General features: G+C 37.7%; 1 protein-coding gene across 3 annotated transcripts in view; it reads left to right on the top strand.

Moving 5' to 3' along the window:
- ESRRG (estrogen-related receptor gamma) overlaps positions 1-24,118 on the top strand; it is a 351,575-nt gene that overhangs the window by 227,349 nt on the left and 100,108 nt on the right. For 2 of the 3 annotated variants that reach the window (XM_010562134.1, XM_010562133.1), the window contains one exon: positions 9,652-9,768. The exons of the other annotated variant lie outside the window; for it this stretch is intronic. In XM_010562134.1, coding sequence (XP_010560436.1) covers positions 9,652-9,768 — 117 coding nt within the window. The remainder of the gene's footprint in view (positions 1-9,651; positions 9,769-24,118) is intronic. 3 annotated transcript variants of the gene reach the window in all.

Here is a 24,118-nt window from a genome sequence, read left to right as displayed (position 1 = left end):
TTTAACATAGCACAGAAATACATTTGGGGCTGTGGTAAAGAATGCATAGATTATGATAAAAATCAATAATATTAGAAAAAATTAGAAACAAGAAATTACCTACCTAAAAAACCCAAAACAAACCCCACCAAAACCCCAGCTCAGTATATAAAATCAGTAACTGCTTAAGTCATAGTAGAGTCTAATGACGTTTTGCCCCCTTTTGTGACATATAAGGGATGGGAGAACTGGATGTTCTCTCTGCTCAGCCTAGTACTTACTCAGCTGCAGCTCTCAGTTTGCTTCTGGGATAATTTACATGGTGGCTGATTGCAAATGTCTCACAGAAACTCACACACAGCCAAATCTCCCCAAAATTGGCTTAACATCAGGGATAGTAGAAAATAGCAATGTCTAAAAATAGTTACAGGTCCATTGATTTTTAGGGTCTCTCCAGTTTTTGCTGTGCACTGTGTTATCTTGAAAAGTCCAAGCTTTCATTAAAAGAGAGAAAAAAAGAATTTTCAGTTGACAGCTGGGTGCAAAGTCCTGTGTTCAGCACAGAGGTCTTGTGCTCACTAGATATTTTGTGGTGAATATTTAGTGTAAATACATTTCTCAATTTTTATTTGCTCAGATATCATAAAGACTAGTAAATACACATTTTGCATTAATAATATGTAATTACTCAGTGCCTGTAACTTAAACATTTCTGCAAGTGGATTGAAATGCTATTCTTGCTTTCAGTAGGAGGATGATAGGACTTAGAGATTCAAAGACAGTTTACTATTTGGTTTTATTTTAGCCTTCATCTCTCTAAAATAATGGCCTGCATCTAGACAACTTTCTTCCTCCATCCTTCCAAATCTTCAGGACTGTCATCTTTGGACTCTTTGAACTAGCATGAAAAGGTAGTGTGAACAGCCTAGGTATTGATATGTTTTCTTCCTGGTAAGGCTTGTTGCAAAAGTGTCAGAGCTTACTATTTCCTTGGACAGTGTTTGAATTTTCCCCACAAAAGCTAAAATATATTGCATTCAATAGTCCTTGTAGTTCTTGGGCTTTGTTGTTTTTTTTTTTTAATATGTTTATTTTTTGTGGAAAAACTGTTGGATAAACAGTATTGAGGCAGCAATCTTCTGTTTATACGCAGGGTGAGTAAAGCAATAGCTAGTAAGAAGCCATGCAGTCATACCCTCACTGTCTCATTTAAGAGCTTTATCCTTGAGAGTTGTTGCCTGTCCATGTCTCCTGACACAAACAAGACATATTCTATGCTGGGAATACTGTTGTCTTTTTGGTCATTACGCGAACTACACCAAGTCTGCCATCTCATTTTATGCTGATCACCTAAGAGCCTTCAGCTTTACAGTTCTGCAGTAACATAGTTCCTATGGTCTTCAATGCCTGCCCAAACTAGGAGCTAGATTAAACTGCTTTGTACTTTCTTCACCTTTTTGGTTACTCAAAGTTGGTTTTAATCCCTTTACTGTTCATGTTTTTGAACCCTCTTTAGAGTGTTTACCCATTACTGAGCCAGTTTGATCTGTAAATGTACAAACACTTTACAGTAAATATATATATATATTTTTTTTAAATTGGGAAGTTTTAATCAGGAAAGTTAGAACTAGCTATGTAATTCAGATAAGGTGACATTTAAAATGGGCAACATGAAGTTTGATTCGAAGTTGGACTTCACCGAAGTGGCTTCCAAAGGTTAATTTGCATCTCAAAGCTGACTCCTATAATACTGCACATCATTTTTGTGGAGGAAATGAAATGAAATTAAGTAAGATTTTACAGCTTTTCAGCATCTTTACTGGTAGCTAAGATGATAGCTTTTTATAGAAAGATAGGGTGGAGGCTTGCATCTTGGTGCAATAGTCTGTGGACCTTGGCTCTGGTGCAAAGATAGCAGCCCTCCAGTGAACCTAACACTAAATGTCACTGTCCTGGTTTCATCTGGGATAGAGTTAACTGTCTTCCTAGTAGCTGGTACAGTGCTGTGTTTTGAGTTCAGTATGTGAAGAATGTTGATAACACTGATGTTTTCAGTTGTTGCTCAGTAGTGTTTGAGTCAAGGATTTTTCAGCTTCTCATGCCCAGCCAGGGCACCTGACCCAAACTGGCCAACAGTGTATTCCATACCATGGGACGTCCCATCTAGTATGGGAACTGGGAAGTGGGGGGCAGGGATTCGCCGCTCGGGGACTGGCTGGATGTCGGTCGGCGGGTGGTGAGCAATTGCCCTGCGCATCATTTGTACATTTCAATCCTTTTATTACTACTGTTGTCATTTTATTAGTGTTATCATTATCATTATTAGTTTCTTCTTTTCTGTTCTGTTAAACCGTTCTTATCTCAACCCAGGAGTTTTGCTTCTTTTCCTGATTTTCTCCCCCATCCCACTGGATGGGGGGCAGTGAGTGAGCGGCTGCGTGGTGCTTAGTTGCTGGCTGGGGTTAAACCATGACAGTCACCTGAATCCATCATTACCTGATTAAATCATTTACTTTCCTTATATAAGTGAAAGTCTGTGCCTCAGCATTTCTTTCAAAGAATTTTTTAAGCAAGCAATTATAGGTATCTTCCCTTTTCTCCTGATGTCTCTGTGCCTATGGGCCAACCAAACTACTGAGCAAGTATTTTTAATTCCTTCCAACAAGATTTTTAATCCTGTCATAATATCATTGCGTAACTGTGGCAGCCAAGCAAGATGAGACAATAAGATATAAACATGCTGAAATCTGAGAACCAGACAGAAGTTTAAAAGTGTACGGATGGTTCTCTATTCTTTTTACTATCTCTTCTTTCCTTACACCCTTGTAAATTATATGCTGCATTTAGATTATTAGGGAATAAGAATGAGCAGCCTCATTTGTGCATGACTATTTCAAACCCATCAGAAGTACTCAGAAAGAGATGTGGTTTACAAATAGTGCTGGTACAGTGGTATGTATTAGTGCCATTATAATTAGGTCAGGATCTCTATTTGTTATAAACATCTATGAAAGTTTCCAGCCCACTTATGAAGCTCTGTCTAGTTGAAAACTGGAGACATGTGAAGTCTCAGCTAGCGAGTGATTTATTTTAGTGTTTCTGTAACTTTTTTAATTACTTTTTTTTACTGCTGTGAAATTCGTTTGGTTTGCAACTTTACAGACTGAGATGTTCTACATGCTCATAAACAAACAGTGACAATTTTCCATGCTACCTTGGTAGGATGTATCAAAGTTGACCTAGATAAAATACCAGTAGGGACAAGATATAGATGGTTCAGTCTTTCTCGCTTGGACAACTCTTCAGTGACTCCCAGGTGGCAGGGGATCAGTTCTGTTGGTGTCTTCAAAGCATTGATTCTCTCTTAAAATGACCTAAATGCCCTTCATTTCTGTTGGAAGATAAAGAAGTTGCCTCCAGTGGGAATCAAAGATACTTGGGCCCTTACAGGTGTCATTCAACACCCCCTAATATCAGCCTCATATTGAAAATTATGGTGGTTTTTATGAGGCTGGAAACCTACCTACCTAAAGTTAGAGGCTGATGCAAAAATGTCATGCAGTCAAACCAACCAGCATCACTTTTACATTTTCGTTTTAAATCTCCTTTCATGTTGCTTTCTAGGAATAAAAGAAAAAGACATAAAAATTAAATTTTAGAAGTTCTAAGTATATTATAGTTCAGTAACATAGTACACTGGGTTCTTTTAAGGAACTCAACATAGTGATTTCATTTAAAATGTACTTTTAAGCTGGATGTATCCCTCTGTCAAACACCATCGTACTCCTGTAGAGTTATTTAAAAACTAGCTGCTTCTGCTGAGTTTTCTACTGTAACAGAAAAGGCAACACAAGCAGCAGAGATGTAAGCATAATCCTTCATACATGGTCCTATCATCTTAAAAAAAACATTTGAGACATTTAGGAACCAAATTTTCAAACGTTCTGTAACTCTGTGTGTGCACTATTGTTTCTGAAGTCATCTGGGTGAAAAATTGTGATTACAGTCAACTTTAGGCTTAATCAGCTCCAGATGACATGTAGCAGAATTCATAAGTCTATAATTCCTAGAGCTATCTAGAGTATCAGGTGAATCCATCTAAGGATTTGTCAGCCAGAACTGGATTCAGTTAGGTTCAAATCCAACCTCATTCCAACCTGACCCCATTTCTGAAACCTTATCGATAACAGTACTTTTACTTGTGAAAATATTTACTCAAATTCAGTTGAGTTCTGACTGCAAAGTAGGGAACAGAACTGCAAGAACTAAAACTTTAACCTGAGAGAAAATATTTTTACTTTCCTCAGTTCAGTTTTGCTAAGACCTATAAACATCAAATACATTTTTAAGTCCATCAGGGACTTTTTCTCTATCCTTCTTTTCCTAAGTTAGCTTATTACTCTTTATTTCCAACAGCACCTACTTCTCCTCAGTTTCTCAAGAACTATTCTTTTCTCTTCTGGTTGGATTACATATCAAGGTGTGACCTAACGTACCATAATTCACTCTCTGTGTTGCCTTAGATTCTCCTGTCTCTCTTTCTAAGACTTCTCTTTTATTAATTCCCAGAAGACCTATGGCTGTAATCCTGGCTACCTTTCATTTTCCAGAGTTTTCATGCATGCCAGTCCACAGACAAGCAGGTGTGTTCCTTTGGGTCTGTCACCCAGGAAGACAGAGCGTGAAGGTGGTACCTGGGGTAAACCTTACTGCAGAAAGACTTAAATCCAGTGATGCAGTAGCCTCTATTAAGAATAATGAGAACACTTGCTTTTTAAATACAAGTTTTTGAAAAAAAAGGTATTAGGTTACAGAAGCTCAAAGAGAAAGTTTGTGAGAAAAATGGGGCATTACTGAATATAAATAAAGAGATAGTGAAATACAGTTTCAGAAGCTGATAATAGCATAAAATTATTACATTGAAGGAATAATTAATTCCCCTCTATTGGTTTGCTTTTTTTCTTTTTTTTTTTTTTTTTTTTTTTTTTCCCCCCAGACCTACATTCCCACACAGTAATAGTTTCAGTACTGGTATCTTCAGCATTCCTCCAGCTTTTCTAAGTGGCTCATGGCTACTCTTTCCAAATGCTTTTTCACCCCGTATCTCAGTCTTCCTCATGTCTTTTACTTGTCCAAAGATTTTCTGAGCATATTCCAATAGCTCACAGCAATACTGTTACATCTTCAGTGTTATAATAGCAAATGTCACAGTGTAAAAAGGGAAATAAAGCTTCTGCTAAGAATTGCTGTCTGCAGCTTCTATTCTTGTCAGTATTTCTGGAAGAGAGACCCCTGTTCCCACAGGCTGGAGCCAGTTTCTAGAGCCAGCTTTGCACTCTTGATATCTGTGAGGTTCTAAAGTTGTAACTCTTGATGACAATAACTTCATTTTGAATAAGACGCCAATGTATAAGGCCCAGTGCTTTCAGTGGCCTCTCTGTCATGGTTCTCACTCCTCCTCTGCTGTTGCCTTGAGTGTCGCTTTCAATTCCATGCAAGAAATGGCCAAAATGGTCTCAAGAATCTTAGCTAATCCAGTCGTTTGCCTGGCTTGTAAAGCCATTGAGTAACTCCCTCTACCATTAAAATTGTGCTATGACTCCACATCTCATTCAGGTAACCTCCAAACCTCACCTGTGAGATGAAAAAAATGGTATCTTGGACCACTTATCATTGAGCTGTGTGTAAAGATCTGACAGTCTGAAGCATGTAAAACCAAAGAGCCAGTTATGCAGTGTAAGTTTTAGCAGTTCATCTGCTATCTCAAGATCAAATGGCATCATATTTTTAGTGAGTCAGTTGCTCCTGATAGGCACAGCGTGTTAGAAGTATTTTCTCATCTTTTGGCTGAGATAATAAAATTTAACAAATTAGTATAAAAAAGGAACTGTTTTTAAATAAACATTCCTTAGTGCATGAGGAGAGAAAAGGGACTCAGGCTGGCATAAATCCTGTTGTATTATTACAGCACAGGGCAATGTGTTTGGGGAGTGAAGATTTGACATATATTTTTATTTTCAAACGTCATACTAATTTACATTACTCAGCCCTTTAACTGCCAAACTGTAAAAGTCCATTACGCTACTGAAAGGAATATACAAATTATCCCCTGGCACTTCAGGCAGGAGTTTTACATATATGCTGTTATTCTATCAGCCAGCTAGCTGCACGATTCTATTAAGGAGTAAGTGAGAAAATTATATTGCCTGCAAACTAATTGTACAAAAGACTCAGAAATAAGTAATCAGAGCCCAGTCCTTTCTGAAAACCAGCCAGGAGATATTACAAATTGCTCAATCGTTCTTGTCAGCCCAGTGTAAAGACTCAGAGCTGCCATGTTGATTTTGAATAACACAGCTACCTCTCCAACTGTTGACAGGACTGGGCAAACTCAACTTATGCTCTTACTAGCTGCTCAGTTTCAGCCTCTAGCATCATGCAGTAGACAAGTAAATGGTAGAGCTTCCTTCTGAATCTTCTTCATTGAAATAAAATGCAAATCTGAGCATCTTGAATGTATGTAGTGTACCTATGAAATTGTAGAGTTTCCCAAACACTCCTTCAAATAATTTCTTTATTTTTAAGGTATAGAAGTAAATAAGATATTATGAGAGCTCTAATGACCTGCAATGTGCAGTAAATCTATGTTTTTACCAAAAATATATCCACTAATACTTTGAGTGCTAGGTAAAATGCATTTTGAGTGTGATATATGTCCAGGTACATAACCATTGCAAAATTCCATTAGGTGTTTTTTTTTATTTTTAAGGAAAGCTCACTGGCAGAAATTAAGTCTATCCATGGGGATGTTTGATAAAATACTGCATTCATATGTGAAGTGGTGACAAAATGTTAGTTCCTTGAACTCCTGCTGTGGTCTAGCCATATTCCAAAATGCTGAAACACTTTAGGGGAACCAACTGTGGCCATTGGTAAGATGCGGATCTTTGCTGCAGCAATAAATGCAGTTACTGTAACTCTGCTGTGTTCATTGGAGGAACTCTTTCCAACATCTTCCAGGTTTATTTTCTAACATCAAAAATTAAGATTGAACATCTGCTGTAAAATACAGTTCATTAAAGTAAAGTAGCCTAAATTGATAGGAGAAGATTGCCCCTCTAAGCTCAAGTACTGGAATCTAAGTGACTAGAGTAATAGCTCATTTTAGAGTTCTTTAGGTGGCAAGAGTTTGCAGGAAAAAGAAGTTGCATTGTCGGTGCATAATGTGCTGCACACTACAGACCCTTGCCATGTTTCACAGGATTTTGCGCAAAACTGAAATGTCAGGGTATGGATAAGCAATCTTGCTTATATTTTTCTGGTTTTGAATGCTACTTTTTGGTGTTGACATCTGTACCTTTGTAATCTGTGCCTTTGCACAAGGACTCTGGCTGCAGTGGGAATGCTCCACTTGCCTTGGTACAGAGCTTTGCTGCTTGAAGTTCTGTGTTGTAATCTCGATCTTGTTTTTGATCAAGATCGTTTCTGACCTTGTGCAAAGATATCTTTGATCTTGTGCAAAGCATTTCTGATTTTGTTTCTTTTTTTTAAATAGGGTTGGTAATACATTTATTACTATAATATGATGAAGTTAATTAGATACAATTTGTGAAAGGCTTTGAAGGTCTCACTGTGTAGTCGTTGTGCCTCACCAAGAATGCCTCATTAGAGTGTGAGAGGATAATGTGAATCTTTTTTTAAGCTTGCCATTACCATCCTTTCCTACGTATCCTTCCACAAATGTTATTTCCTTACTTCGCTGATGCATATCGGAAAGAAGTTTTGCAGGAACTGTCGTGCTGAATTTCCTACCTGCCGTATCCTTCAGTTTCTTAAATAGCTTTCTTCTCAGGAGCTAAAGAAGGGGAAGAGGACTAAACTGAAGTTTGAGTTTTCCCAGCAAGAACCATTAGCATTCAGACATACCAAGATCTGTTTTACTCACCAGCATTGCTAAGTCAGTCATGCAGGAATGTTCAGGAGGAAGAAAGCCTGCAAAGGCCTGAAAAGGCTGTGCAAAGTATGCTGGTTGTATTGGCAGAATATACATTGCGCCATGCAGACCTCCTTTATCATAAATACTTAAGCAATTTTCAATAGGTGTAAGTAGTTTAAGTATTACTTCCTGTTGAATTAGCAGTTGCTGAGCATTTGAGTCTTTGTGCAATCCTGCAATCCACTAATGTGATATTTAATGAGGAGACATCAGTCTGGAGAAAGGTAGTCAATATAAATCAGTGTTTACAAAGTGTGATTAACTCTGAAATATTTCATCAATGCTGTGGTCCCAGGCAGACTCTATGCTAATTATTAGAACCTGCGCATGTTTCAGGGGACTTTGACGGACCCTGAGTGCAGCAAACATGGAGCAGCAAAATTGCAATTATGCTCGGACTGTCTCTGATGACAATTTATGCATTTGGTGTGATGACCTCCTGCTTCCCAAGAGGGCAATAAACAGAATGCATTTTCATTAAGATACTAATGCACTTAATCACAGGGGGAAAGGGTTAGAAAATAAAGAAATACCTTTAAAGCAAGATGTGACAGGCTGATGGGGAAGATACTTTATTTAAAAGTCAGTTTCCTGGTGAAACTTTGGACTGCTGCAAAGTCTGTCATATTGAATGTATGGGCAATAGGATGCATGGCTGGGCAGGTGAATAAGCTGAGATAAGCTGTTTTATGAAAAGTGCAGTGGTACTAGGGCAAAAGAGAACAGATGTTCTCCCATTTGGACTTGGATACCCAAAGATGTGATTTTAAAAAATGTAAAGAAAATTACTCATAAGTATTTTACCCATTAATTTTCAGGTGGGTTTTTTCTTATTTTTGAGGATAAATAATATTTACTGAGCAGTAACAAAAAAAATTGAGACACTGGTTTGCCCGGGAGGGCTCATTTTAAGGATCTAGCTTGTTCTAGGCCTTAAGGAGAGTTGGGAGAGGTAGAGGCAAGCATCTCCCCCAGTTTTGTTATTCTAACAGCTTGAGAGGAATGATCCTATTTCTGATGCTTCTCAGTACAAGAACTCTGTCTAAAGCATAGAGAGAAGGGGAGATGTCCTGGCTGAGAGATCTGACCTGGCAGCTGTAGAATGTGCTCGGGGTGGTGGTAGCAATGCTGGTGAACCCTGCCTGATACCCTGTGCCTGCTGTTGTGGAAGGAGAAGGGTGAAGCTCTGTAGTACCTGTTACAGTTGATTGTGCAATAAAGCATGACAGTCTCCTTTTCGTATTCTAGACAAAGAAAGACTCATGAAATTGGCGTGGAAAAAAGGAAATGAAGAGGGCTAAGGTTAGGAGCCTAAGCATGTGGCTTGGTACAGACAATAAATGACAAAATTTTCTCCTCCTACCAGCAAGAATAATCTATGTGAAGGATTTTGCTAGGGACCATGTATGGAGTCAGACACAGACTCATGTTAATTGCAGTTTTGTGTATTTTTTTTCATATAGCTGTCTAGATTAAAAAAAAAAAAAAAAGTCAAAAGGCTCATCCTTTAACTCAGCTTTTCATTTTTACTTGAAAGGTGTTTCTTTTCTATAGCACTGTTTACTCTTGATACATTCCAAAATTAAACACAACAGTAATTGTATCAGTACTTCGTATATCCATTGCGTTGATTAGTGATTCTGAATACCTCCCTTTTCCTGTACTTTCTATTACAGGTAACATAGAATACAGCTGCCCAGCAACGAATGAATGTGAAATCACAAAGCGCAGACGCAAGTCCTGCCAAGCCTGCCGCTTCATGAAGTGTCTAAAAGTTGGCATGCTGAAAGAAGGTAAGACTGATCAAGTCAATATGTATCTCTCTGCAAATGCATGCAACAATTGTAGCATAACCAGGAAAGAAGAGATATTGGTGAGTGTTGTAATCAGTTTATTGTAAAGGCAATTTTCATGTATACTTGCTCTTCCTGACCCTCTTTTCTAAGCTATGGAATTACAGTGTATCTACATAGAGTTCATCTTCTCTGGAGAATTTCTAGCTATGTGTAGTGCAGCAAAACGTACCCAGCATTCAGTCTCCTTCAGAAGGTAACCGAGAGAATAATCATCAGAATAGATATCCTCTCATTTTCCTTAACACTTTAACATCATGAATTTTCAAAGATTTCTTTCTTCCAGTCATTAACCACTCTTAGTCTGTGCCAATTCTGGCAGGAACACATACTGTGCCTTCTTTTCCCTATTTTTACTCAGTCTTCATTTCATCAGGACAAACAATTCTTCTCAATTACTTCTCAATTAAACAAGTAAAAATATTGAGTATGTCTACTGAAGTTACTGTAACTACACTGGAGCAAATAATGGCATACAGAAGAGGAGAATCCACCCCTTTAAAAAAAAAAAAAAAGGCAAGCATGTGAGAACCTCTACTCCTCCCTGTAAGTATATGTAGAGTGTTTTAATTCATCAGTTACATTTTGAAGATACTGAATAACAGGTAAATATAAGAAAATGTTTCCAAGAAACAGTGCTGTCTCACCTGGAACCTGATTCATCTATATTACAGAAAGAGGCAATTCATTAAATCTTGGTCACCTACTATGGACTTCTACTTCTGTTAACGTACATGCAAAAATACACTTTTATGTGCGTGTATTGTATACATTATTATTGTAGTGTGCTGTTACCACCAAGAAAGAATAACAGAAGATGTCATGGACTTCTGAGCTAGATAACCTTTTAAAATAAAATCAATGTAATGTTTTCTAAATATTGTCTCCAGTGGAGAGTACTTTGTGTTAAGCAACCAGTTTAAAATAATCCCATGCAGTTTTGCTTTGGCAGTGCTTAAAAAGTCAGCTTTAATAGATGGCTGATCTTTGCAAATTGTTTGATGGTAATTTAAAACGGGTTTAAGTATACAGCTCTCGGTAAAATCTAAGAACAACATAGACCAGTGGAGAGATGATGGACAAATTAGGCCTATCACGCACCTACAGACATATTCTTATTGGATTATACTTACTAAGAATAAACCTTGTTCTGTGCAACTGCTTTGGCAGATGCTATGATCCTGTGAGCCAAATCCTGCTGTCCTTAGTCTTACTTGAGCAAAACTCCTGTCAGATTCAATGGGGATTTTGCCTCAGTAAGAATGGCAGGATTTGACCCTCTCTTCCAGTGGTGATGGGAGGGTTCTTCACTTGCCAAAATCCTCATATAACTGACCACTAGGAGCAGTTACTTAAAGGTTAAATTGTGACACTTAGATAAACTGTAGAAAGAAAGCAATGTCTGAGTATGGCACCTTTTGAAAGGGACTGTGCTTCTTAACATCTTTTTTTAGTAAGTTAAGACCCTGTATCACACCTAATACAAAGATATATTGAGCAACTTGTTTGGAAATGAAACAGTAGTACCAAGAGTATATACAAGTGAATTGGTTTAGACCTTTTCTTTTAAATTTTGAGGGCACCACTGCATATCCATTAACATATATATTTAAAAATCTAGTCTGTGTGCTGCTTCTGGAACTGCATAAGGAAATTAAGTGACTCTTCTACAAATGAGTAATTATCTCAGTTACCAAAATTGTGCGCAGATTTACTATGTTTAGTTAGACAGTTCAGATGCTCATTGTGAATCAGATTTTTTGCATGAATGATCATTGTCCATGGATGCAAATCAGTCCCACAAGTTTGCTTAATCAGAATGTCATACATTGTCTACCCTAAAAGTACATACCTTCTTCTGAAAGTTCTACAATGACAAAATAACTAATTCCTTTGAAAAGAAGGTTCCTTTGTTAGCCCCACTCCTGGGCACATCATAGTTCTTCCACTCATATTGTGTGAGTTTTTCTGTCAATTCACAGTAAGATTTCTAATTATTTTTAATTACTGAGTCTTTTAATCTAGGGGACAGTTAGCTTATCTTCTTTTCAGGTATTGCTTATCTACCGCCTAATAGGACAACCTAAAAGGACCTCCAAGGGCGTTTTGTTTTCTTTCCTGCTTTAGTGGCCACTTTTACTTTTGAAACCATAGTGATTCGTGGTACACTTTTAGCACTGTGCATGGAATAGAGATATTTTTTTCTTTTGTTCTTGTTGGAAGGTAGTTTTGGAGACAGGTGGTGGTGTTTTTACCTATGGGAAAGTCTGGAGATGAGGTTTTGGCTTTGACCACATCCTTTATGCACAGAATGAAGAAAGATGATATACTTACTTCTTTCATGTGTAAAGTGGTGTGAATTTATTGATTAGCATGGACTTACACTGAGCTGAAATAATTCCTGCTGTATCTTAAACGTTTCTTTAGGTACAGACAAGGATTTCAGTCCCATGCAGCATGTCAGAGATCATGCTGCAGTAAATCTATTCAAATGTAAACCTGTTCAATTCAATTACCAGTTTATAATAAAATTTGCTGCTGCAGCCTCCACGTTTGTCACAGCAGTCTCTACATGCTGATGGCACAGCATGCCTGGAAATTGACAGCCTAAATCTATTTACAAAAAAAATTTAGTTGCAGACCTGAAATAAAATCAAGTTTAAGCAGCTTTGAGAGAAGCATCGTATTCCTTAGAAGAACTTCAGCACATCTGCCAGTGTGCATCTCCTCCAGAAATCTTACCCTGTTAGTGGGGAGTTTTCTTCTAGAAATTTTCCTTAACAAACAGTTTTTAAATGTAATCCTAAGTGAAACAATTATCGGACATTGTGCTTCCCTTCACATTTGGAAGGACTTTATTACATTGGGATTTTGTGAATTGTCATATAAAATTCATGATAGAAATCACAGTGCCTGGGAAAAGATCCTGAGTTATATTTTAGTTTTTAGGGCAAGGTCTGAAAACCACTTACAGCCAATATATAGAGTGGCTTCTCTTACGACAGCTGCATGTTAAATCATTTATTGTGGGAAGATAATGGTGCTTTTCATCCACCATCCAGTGTTTCTGTGAGAGACCTAGTGTAAGGATTTTGGGGCCATGTCTTGGCATCAAACCATGGGAGGGAATTGGATTTCTGGTCACATGTAATACAGGCTGGAGTGGGGAATTTCTGTACATATTCTCAAGGATGTTGATGGGGCATAGCCAGTAACACCTAGATCAAGATTCTTAACAGTTTATAAGGTGTGGGCCAGAAGCTAGAGAAGGAAGGGTAAAGCAATGTCATACTGGGCTGAGCTGGAGTGGGATTGAAGTCCTGGCTCTTGTCTGCATCTCCTCTTGAGTAGCACAAGAAAGTTACTACAGACTGATCCAGAGGAACATTTCGTTTTGGCTTAGCCCATGGACTGTTACTTGAAAACATAACTCTAGGTGTATGGATGTTATATGAGTATGTGTTATGCTTTATATTGAAGCACTCAGTAGATACTGATGAGCTTTTAAGCACATGACAAATACGAGGGTGTCATATTTTCACTTACTTTCCTAGGTAATGGTTGTTAGCAGTGCAGCAGGATACACTTTACTTGAAGAAATTCTGCATTTTTCTATTTTTAATTTTGTGTGTCAGTATTACGAAAAATCAGATTTTCAAGGATCACAATTGGTTCTTCTCCTGAAATACAGTTTCTTTGACTTTGCTTATGTTTTGGTGGATTTTCTGAGATTCACAATAACAGATGAAACAACATAAAGATTCTTGTGTAGTCTAGGGCGAAACTCTTCAAATGTATCCCTAGTGATGTCTTTAAATAATATTGTAATTGCTAAAAAGGGGCTGGGGGTAGGGGAAACAACAATTTGCCCTTTTTAAAAATGAACACTTTTAAGACATTCTCTAGTTTTCAGTTCTGTTGGTTTATAATCAGTTTTTTAAGTTTGGCCTTTCAAACGCTTTGGAAGCCAGTGATTAGTTTGCTTCAGGTGGGAGAATTAAATCTGTGTTTATGTGCAAGATTGGGTGTTTTAGCTGTTTTCCTTTTTATACAGCTAGTTGGAATGAGAAAAAGGGGTTGATTTTTTTCTTTTCTAAGAAGGAAAATTGGACATAAAACTGCATAAATTGATATGGGAAATCATGGGTAGATATCTGACTTTTTTTTTTTCTATTGCTAGTCGATCTGGTTGAATTCTACTTTCAGTCTTCCATTAGTACTATATGCCTTTTAATACTATCTGTGGGACTACTTACTAGCATGTGTCTGTGATAGAAGATATTATTTCAAGTTTATGATGCTGCAGATCTTGCTCAGAATAGATGGCCGTGTGAAATAATTCCACTGGAGTAGTTAATTCCAAAATTACTTTTTTGTTTCAGATGCAGTGTTCATATAACTGTTTTTTCAAGAGGTTATTCTGCCTCCATGGAGAAAATTGAAACATGCAAAGTGATAGCCTCAGTTTTATCTGTCCCTATATTGTAGCAATATTAAAAATTACAGTTCAGAGGGGAACCTACTGAGTGACACTAACACAGCTTTTAGACCGTCTAAATACTCTGTCCTGTCTTAGCCCTCTCAGTTCTGAGCAGTGCTGTTTCATACTTAGAAGACTGTTGACACCAAAACATCTCCCATATATCTCTCATCTCTGATATCTGGATGTTTTCAGAATTTTTTATGGGTTGTTTGCAGTGGCTGATCTGCATTGCTTGTTATTTCAGAAAGTGTAATTCATAAGTGGGTGATACATAAGGAAATAAATTTAAGTTTATTTGAAGAGTAAATTACACCATCATGAAATGGCAGAAAACTTGGATTGCTTCACGTAAGTATGTTTGTATTTTCCTTATGAATGGATGGCCTTTACAAATTGTCATCAGTCACTTTGTACCCAGTTAGAATAGACAGAGTGACAGAATTCCAGCTTATTTAGTCCAGCTATTAAAAATGGGGGGCCAGATCCTCACCTAGTATTAATGGAAGCTGGTGGAGCTACATTAGACTGCTGTTCATTTGGCAGGTTTAGCAACCTACACTACGGGAAAATCAGCAATATACCTTTTCGTGTTTGTGAATCTTTACTGTTGCTAGCATGTTAGCTGTCATTCAGGCTCTGAAAATGAATGGAAACTCTCCAAGCTTGTCGTCTGGCAATGCTGACTTCAGTGTAACCCTTCCTATCACAGTAGTACAGTTAGCGTGTTGTATTTACACTCCTCACTGAGTAGCCGTTACCACTTCTCATTCATTCATTTGGGTTTTTTAAAAAAGTTTCATACAGTCCCTCAAAGTGACCTCAGCATCCCTTGGGCAGTGTTAAGGCAGTAGTCAGAATCTGCCTTGTGTGTAAAGAAAGTCTGTATTGTAAGTTTTTTCCTTCAGTACTGATCTTAATAAAAGCAATTACTGACAGTTTTTAAAATGCTTGAACATTTTAGATGGTCACAGTACTGTAATGAACCAGATTATTATACATCAGTTAAACTTCTTAACATGCTAAAATTGGGGGTCTCTAAAGTATTTTTGCTTCACACTTTGAGGGATTTCATTAATTCAAATATAAGAATACTTTTTTTTAAAGAGGTATGTGTATTTTAAAGCATAAATTACTGAGTTTATTATGCAAAGATTACCATATGAACATCTTTGGCTTGTCTTCAGCAGCAGATTGGATTAAATTATCATATTGATCCTTTCTGGTTTTGGCAATCTATGAAAATGAATCTGATACAGCAAGGAGAATAGGCAGCTTGAGTTTACTCTTATGTAAAGAGTTGCAGTTTAATGGATTCTTTCTCAAAATAATAAATAAAACTAAGCAATCCTCTTTATAACTAAAAATGTGTTATCACCTATGTTTTGAGCCTGCTTAATAGGATTCCTCCTAACAACATCTCCTTTGAAAAGACCTGTGCATAAGACATTGCCAAGGTAAATTTCTCTCACAAGTCCAATATCATTAGTCTGCCAAGAAGAAAGCAGAAATTATTGTGGAGGAAGTTTTAGTTTCTGCTGCCTTCAGAAATTAGAACAAAGGGAAAGAGAAAGCATTAATGGTATTCAAAGAAAATATTTCTGTACAGGATGACAGTTAATAGAGCGGCGTTGACCTCAGTGATATTTCTTATGCTCTCTATTGTAATATTACACTTAAGGAGCTCCTTCATTAATGCAGGATATTAAACAAAGCTCCCATGTTACAACATCAAGAGATAACACAGTGGGTCTTCTGTTGAAGTCTCTTCTGTATATCAACCCTTTTCTATGTTTCAATGTATTATGAGGGAGTTCGGTTTCTAGTGCAGGTATTTTTTGGAAGTGTTTCTTTTCCTGTTCTTTTCCCTTCTTCCCCCTTTTCTTCCTCCCCATTCCCCCTTTTGTCCCCCCGCCCTTTCCACCTTCCCACCTTCTCCCCTTTTCTTCGTCCCTTCAATTTCTCCCTTCCCTTCCCTTTTATTTCCTCCTTCCTCCCTTTTCTTTCCCCCTTCTCTCTTGCTCTCCTTTTCTTTCTTTCATTCAACCTGTGCTTGTTTTAATATATACTGGGACCTGTTAAATCTCCTTGGAAACAATAGAAACTAATCTCTAAGTGTTGTTGGTGTTCATAAGTAGGCCTCTTTCCTCCTAACCAAAATGTGGCCTGATAGCCCAGTTCACACATTAGAACTGACAGCCCAATTTGTCTGCCCTAGAACACGGCTCATGACTATCCACTCTCTGTAACTGATGAGGAAGACCAAACTATTCAGCTGCAGGTTAGTGTTTATAGTGAGCTCAAACAACTAGCATTTCTATTAATCCATTTAAAAAATACTTAAGGAAAGGCAAATATTGGAGATGTGGATATTCTTTCTGGGTTTAGAAATCACATGAAAGTACCTACAGCCAAGACCAGCTGTCGGCCTCCTGAGAAGTTCTCACTATGCTCGTGTTGCAGTGTTGTGCCAGTCTGGTTTATGTTCTGCCGCTGAACATTTTTGGTCCCCATAATCTCATTGGGAATGAAACAGAGAAGCCCCAGCAATTCACTGGAGTCAGTCTTTAAACAAAATTTCTCTCCTTCAAGATAATTTTTTTTTTTTGCAGTTGTCACTTTATTCAAATACTCCACTTTCATAAAAGGCGGTATGAAGTGAAAGTAGCAAATGCAGTATCGTTTACATGTCTGTGTTTGAGAACTATTTACATTTCTTGGCTTTCCACAGATTTATGAATGTATTTTTTTTTTTTTTAGACATCAGTATCTGCAGATCTGGGGTCAAAGCTCTTTGCTGGCACATTCATCTACAGCCTCCTTGAGATTAGATGTTAGGCTTGATTCTGCTCCCACAGTCGTTACTGGTGAGAATCCCAGTGACTGCAGTTGTTTGCAGAGTCAGGCAAGCATCAGTGAAGAATGCATTGGGCCTATAGTTACTCTGTAGTTTTGTTATTAAAAATAGTGAGTTTGCAAGATTTTGAATGGGATTAAAATCTGCGGTATTCTTCTTAGTGCACATACCTTACCTGTTGCTTCCTCAGAATTAGTAGTAGGTTCTGCAGATTAAAAGGTCTACCTAAATTGGAATACCATTAAAAATTAATCACTTTATGATGAGAAAATGTTAGTACAATCTGAGGTTGTTAACTGAACATCCTCATTTGTCATGTTTCTTCTTTTGATCCTAAAATAAGGAGGCAGTATTTTTCTAATTTTTTAGAAATTATTATTTCATTTTAAAAAAAAGATATTTAGTGGATTTAGTCCCTGTGAACATTTGGTTATGCACTGAAATTACAGTGACAGCAATATAAGTGATAAGGGAAGGTAGAGACAAGTCTGAAGGATGTAGGACTGTGTATGATATGGCATCTTTTCCCATGAGCTCCCAGACAAATAGCTGCCTTTAATTCTTGGTCTCTGCCACCCATAAACACATACATCAACATGGCACTGCCATTTATTGCAGAGTGCTTGAATTCTTATACATGGGTCCTGCCCTATATTAAATAGGTGTCATTTTGTAAAGAGTGTCATTAATGTTATTTGTATTCTTCACTTCTCTCTGTTTCTGCTGTGCAGATATTTGCACATCCCCTGCTTGAGTGGAATAGGTTTAGCATCTCAGGTAGAAGGTGCATTTAGCAGTGATGCATATGCATATCTCTAAAATGCCACTTTGGAGCCAACCCCTTTTTGTATTTTACTTAGCCTTTACTTGGGCAGCACTCGCATCTCTTCAATAGGACTTTCACTGTGTAAAACCTTAGTAGAAACAACAGGTTGTATGATAGGATTATTTGGGGTGAAGTGCTTAAATGATGTAGGTGCTGCTAAATAGAACCTATGTGGCAGATGCACAGGCAGACTTTTGCTGCTTGGAATGGATTGGCACCAAAAAACTTGGAAGCTGAGTCTGTTAGCCTCTTCACTCAGCCAAAGCAATGATCATGTTGAGAAGCACTAAAATTACCATCTGCAGGTGTTACCTCTGACCTCATATAGTGCCATCCCTCAAATATTTCACACTTATAAATCTCTGCTGTCCTACAAAAAAAAGTTTGAATCAACATGGTTTATTGGGATGTTAATGTAACTAAGCCACAGTCTTCTCTCTCGTCAGCCATTGTCCTTTTTTAAGCTGGAGGTGTTTTTACCAGTGGTGGGTCTTTGTCACATCTACTCACTGAGTCACTATGTGAGGCTGGAATATTATTTCATTTGAAGTTTGTAATGTGGCTTTTGTGGTTGAAAGTCAACAGCCTGAAATCTGAAATAAATGTCATCTTCAGCAGTGAATTGTCATTATGTCAAATTTTGCCCTGCTTACTAAGCTATTCTAATAATAGATCTCATCTAACCAGACTTTTCTTTTTTCTTTTTTTCTTTTTCTTTCTTTTTATTTTCTTTGAGTGTTTATGTGACAGAAAAGGAAAACTATGGGGGGAGTCTGTTTCCCTCATAATAGTGACTTAATATTGCTATTAATCTTTATAAATGAAAAACATAGCTTTATTTTAAGCTTCAATAGTCTTTTATTAGATTAATGATTCTGGAGAAAGTCAAACACAAGCTATGTTAAATATATTCACTTACTGAATAATATCAATTTTTTCCTGTTTGCTCTTTATTGTTCCAACAAAGTTAATATGTTTATCTATTTTTCTCTTATTAAGCATCTGGTTTTAGTTCTCAGGATCATCAGGTATAACATCAGATGTCAATTTGATTTACAGTTTTAGTGCAGCAGATCCAAAATCAACACTCTGTACAACTCGCATAGGATCTTATTGCAGTCCACGTTAAAAGTTAATTATTAAAACAGTTAATTTAGAAAAATTAAAATACTTTCTAAAAGAAAGTCTGTGTGATACTGTTCTATAATCAGCTTAACTCCAGTCTGTGCCCTTAGTGGCGGAATTGTTGGTGTGCTGGAAATATTTTGCAGCAAAACTGCTTGACTAACAAGAGAGAATGTTGGTAACTTGCTGCATGCTGAGCACATGCAGACCCTAGGAATCAACAAATAATATAAGACCATCATCCTCATCTTTTGTCTCCTCCTTTTCTTTCCTTTCTCTAGCCAAGAGGTAGTCCATACAGTGGTGCTGTTCTTGTCATTTTTAGTCACTCATATCAAGATTATTTATTTTATCACCATTGCCCTTTGTCTCTTTCTAATATTCCTTTTCAGTCCTGTGGGTGGCTGACTGAAGAAAGGCTTTCCAGACAGGCCATGTCTTTTGTTCTGGTCTGAATCAATCAACAGATCGGTCTTATATCATTTGTTAAACAGTGGTACAGCCACATGTTGCTTTTCACGACAGCCTGCCAGATTGGGTTTACAATGGTGTCCAGTGTCTACATTTCCTAAGTTCTATCTCATTTTCATATTTTTTGTAATTCAATGAAAGCTTAAGAAACAGGCACCTTGGATTTCATTGCATGGCCAATCCCAAGGGTTATCCACTGAAACGTGAGAAGAGAAACATATTTGTCATCAGTCACCAGAACTACTGCATTTCTGGATATAGTTTGTGGAATCAGTTAAGGTAAGATGGCTTAAGAGATGGCATAAGTATGCTTTGGATCCAGATTGAGGGTACCTGCCCATGATTATTGAATGTTAGGAGAGGTCTTGCTCTGAACTGATTTTTAAGTTCACAAGCTACTTGGTGGTTTCCCTGTCAAACTTTGATGAATGCTCTTAAGCTTCCAATTTCAAGACAGATTAGACTGCTGAATATCAAAATAGAAAAATGAATGTTTACCTTAAAAAGTAGAAAACTGTTTTAAAATACCAGTTTAAATGTATTGCTTTTGTGAATTCTCACTCAAAGATGTACTAGAAAAGTTTCCGCTAATTTATACCTCGGGTGAAGGATCAGGCTGAGATGGGAAGATCCAAGTGTAATGATCTTATTATAAAAGGGACTGAATAGGCTCCTCCTTTTCAACAGCCCTCAAGAGCATTGCCCCAAAATACAAATCTCTGACTGTATTCCAGACAAAAAGAGAAGTTGGAACGCCTTTGAGTCTGGTGTGTGCAGGCGTAGTCTTTGCTGATGCTTTTTGTCTGACAGAGTGTGCCACATGCCCCATTGCTTGGTCTTGTGTGAGATGCAAAGGAATGCAGTAATCAGAGAACGAAGATGACATAAGATTCTTCTTTCTTCTCTTTTTATCTTCTCTCATTTTCATGATTTTCTATTCTTTTTCCTCTTCATACCACAATTGTATCAGAAGAATGCTGATGAGAAAATAGTTGCTGCAAGCATATATCCTCCAGGCAGTCTTTTTCTGGCCAGGTGGGAGAGAGAATCATTAGTTTCTTGAGGTTCTCGTTACATGACTTGCACTATTTTGTGAGTACTAGTCAGGCTGAATGACTGTATTTCCTCCTGGGCATCCTGGTATTGCTGGAGATACTGATACTGGCAAGATACTTCAGCTCATCTCTAATTAAAATACTTGTTATGAAGTATTCTTAAACACGGCTGCTTAATGAAGTTAGAAAAAGCATTTGGATGCAGAGTGTGAAGGCTTCAAATGTTGGAGTTCCTCTCTAGGGAGATGTGTGCAATCAGAAAGCATTCTGAATACTAGCAATCCATCCCGTTTTGTTCCCATTTGTTTTCTCTAATTTCCTGCCTTTTTTTAATGCTGGTTAGCTGAAATAAGTCCTCTTTCCCTCCTCTCCACAGTTCCCTCCCCCTTTATGGAACAGCCCATGACACGTGCCTGTAAAGTGGCTTCTTGGGAATTTGCAAGTCTTTGAATGTGTTATCTGATTAAAGGGATGTATGTGTCTTTAATTCTCATCTGCAGTTCCACCTTTGACCCCATCTGTTAAAGTGGAAAGGAGTTGAGAGTCAGCAAAGTCCCAGATTCAACCCAGATAACCTGCAGTGTGCATGTTTGAATGTTTTAACTCTTTGGTTGCCCCTGAAAGCTACATACTTAATTGACAGGTTTGATTGGAAAATGTGGCGGGTCTGATATGAGGCAGGTGAATTGTTTATTTTGTTGTTATGCTTAAGGTTGGATAATTTAGTTCTGGCTTCATTGTCTATATTAAAGGACGAAAGAACGTATAGTTGCATGACACAAACAGGTATAATATCTTGTTTGTGTGTGTGTGATTTTTTTTTTTTTTTTTTTTAATAGACCAGTCTCTTGCTTACAGAACAGGAGGGAAAGTTCAAACCGCCACATTAATTACACATACTTCCTTTTTGAATAGGAAGCTGAATTACATGGTTGGAAATGATGTTGCAGTTTTGGATGGGATTTTTAGATACCCTTGAATAACACAGAAGCACTCATTCCACTGAAAGATTAAAAAAGTAGATGACACGATTGTCATTTTCATTTGCTAATATTATGCGTTTTCTGCAGAACAGATTGTGGCATTTCTGGTGCTTTACAGACACAGAACATAAGTGACTAGAATACCACAATACATTTGGACCTGTGGATGTTTCCATCTTTCTTCCGGTCATTTTCTTTCCTAGGTTTGAAACACTCTTAAAACACTGAAAGGATATTCAGTATCCCAGATCTGTGCATGTTCTCTGAAAGCTAGAGCCAAATTCTTCCCCCACTTACATCTGTTCAACTCTGGTGGTTTCACTTACGCTGTGTGGCTGTAACAATGCAGAATTTGTCCTAATCTGCCCTTTCTTTTTCAGTGGAGAATATGCACACACAAAGTGAACATAAACACGGTAAGTTGAACTGCAGATAGAAAAAAAATATATATATATAGTGTGTATACACAAATAGAGAGAGATAAATAGCACACAGATAGATTTGATAGTATATCTACTGTACATAATATTGTAAATGGTATCTTGCTGTGCTGGAATCTAGGCAATATGAGTTCAGTACTAAAGTGTTCAAGTTGCACCTGAGCTAGCTGGAGCCTGCCAGCCTCTGCAAGCCCACTGAGAGCATCTGTCTCGCCACCACCTTGCTCACGCTGTGTCCTCTGCAGGCTCTCCGATTCTTCCGACTATGAGCATAAATCATCCACCTGTCAGGAGCTCTAGCTGCCTGGATTATGCAATGCCTGCCTTCATTTGGAGATGGTGTGAGCAGAAGATTGCGGCAAATGGTTTGCATTCATTTTAATGCTGTTCCAGCATCTCTTCAGCTTTAATGAGGGTTCAGGGTGGTGACGACTCCCTGAGACAATGAAAGTCCTAGAGACCCAAGCTTGCTTTGTATGGCCTAGTTTAGATTATTTTTTTCTTTCTTTCCTTTCTTTCTTGCCCCCCCCTCCCCCCCAAGAAATGAATGGCTTGAAAATTGAGGCGGAGAACTGGTACTGCACAAAGCCAGCTGTCCACAGCTCTGTTTTTTGGCCTTGTAATACTTCCCTCCAGCTGAGCAATGAAGAATTTAAAAATCAGTCATGTTTAATGTTGATTGTCCATTTGTGCTGTCTAAAGCTGCATAATGCTTAGTTGCCTTCACTTAAATGTTTAAAAATCCTACCTTTGCAATTTATTCAGTTACAGGTATATTGGATTACACTATCAAGTGTGGAATACCATGTTGTATATCCCAAATTTAAAATACAGCTCCTCTATATAAAGTTCTCCTCTTACTAACAGAGAAAAAAATTGACCGTCAGTAAAATGGTCTTGTTTCAGCTTGTTAGACCTGAATTAATCAAATTGCTTATTCACTCATAATTTTAATCATGAATTATAGGCAGTATAAATATGGGTATGATATTTGTTCATATGTGTAAACAGAAGACCAAAATGGAGGTTGTAAGACAAAAGCAGTACAGGTCCTTTCAAAGGCAAATGTTGAAGGTGATGAAGGTAAGTTGCACCTTCACACCTGTTGTATCTGTCCCTAACCTCAAACAAATTCTACCAGATTCTTGCAGGTACAGCCTTTAGACTGTAGCCTTATATGACTCTCAACCTCATATTCTTTCTTGCCTGAAAAATGCCAGGTAGTACTAATAGTAAAATACTTAGTTTTAATACTCTTCAGTAGTTAGCAGAGGAAATCCACGTTCGGTATCTTAACAGTACAGGTTCACTGTATTTCTCAAATATTTAAGGAAACAAACTTTTTTAATAACTTTGAAAAACACTGGGCTTGTGCAGCATGTTTTTTCTGTAGTGAATGTGTCATGAGCTTGTAAACATTTTTTTCAGAGACTGTTTAAGTTTTAGAACACTCCTGTGATGTAGGCAGTAATATCCCCATTTTACAGTATTTAACCTAAGACAAAGAGAACAAGGGTTGCTTAGTAAAAATCACATGGTGTTAGAAGCACAGCTAGAAGTGGAACTTCTGCTCTGAGGTTAATATGTCATTCAGCCTGGGACTTCAAAGTCCAGCCGTTGCCACCCCTTTCTCACCCAGTGACTGAAAGAGAGAAGGCTTTATTACTTGTTGGTTTGGGGTTTTATATTTCTCTTTATAACACTTTCCTTCGTATGTGGATTCCTCAATCAGCTACTGATTAAAAGCATCCTAAAAAGTGAAGTCAGATTAAGGCCAGCTTTTGTCAACAGGGAAAAGAAAGCACTCTTTCAATGCACCTGTATATTTCCTGTTGATATTAATGGAAGATGCTTACACACATGCAAAGGAATCTGTGTTGCCAAAATATTGTGAATTTTCCTCTTGGTGAAAATTTCCTCAGCTGACAAGTAGCACTGGTGGCAGCTGAATGTGGAATACATAGTGCTGCAGTCTGTATGACAGTCTGGAATCATAACAGTACTTGAGAGCTCTGCCTGTGTCTGTGTTCATCCCCCTTGGTCTGAAAGCCAG

Source organism: Haliaeetus leucocephalus, unplaced genomic scaffold (genome assembly GCF_000737465.1).
Source record: "Haliaeetus leucocephalus isolate CR32 unplaced genomic scaffold, Haliaeetus_leucocephalus-4.0 Scaffold156, whole genome shotgun sequence".
In the NCBI taxonomy this organism is placed as follows: Eukaryota; Metazoa; Chordata; class Aves; order Accipitriformes; family Accipitridae; genus Haliaeetus; species Haliaeetus leucocephalus.
Note: the sequence above shows the minus strand (reverse complement) of the source record. Positions and strands in the feature narration are given on the sequence as shown.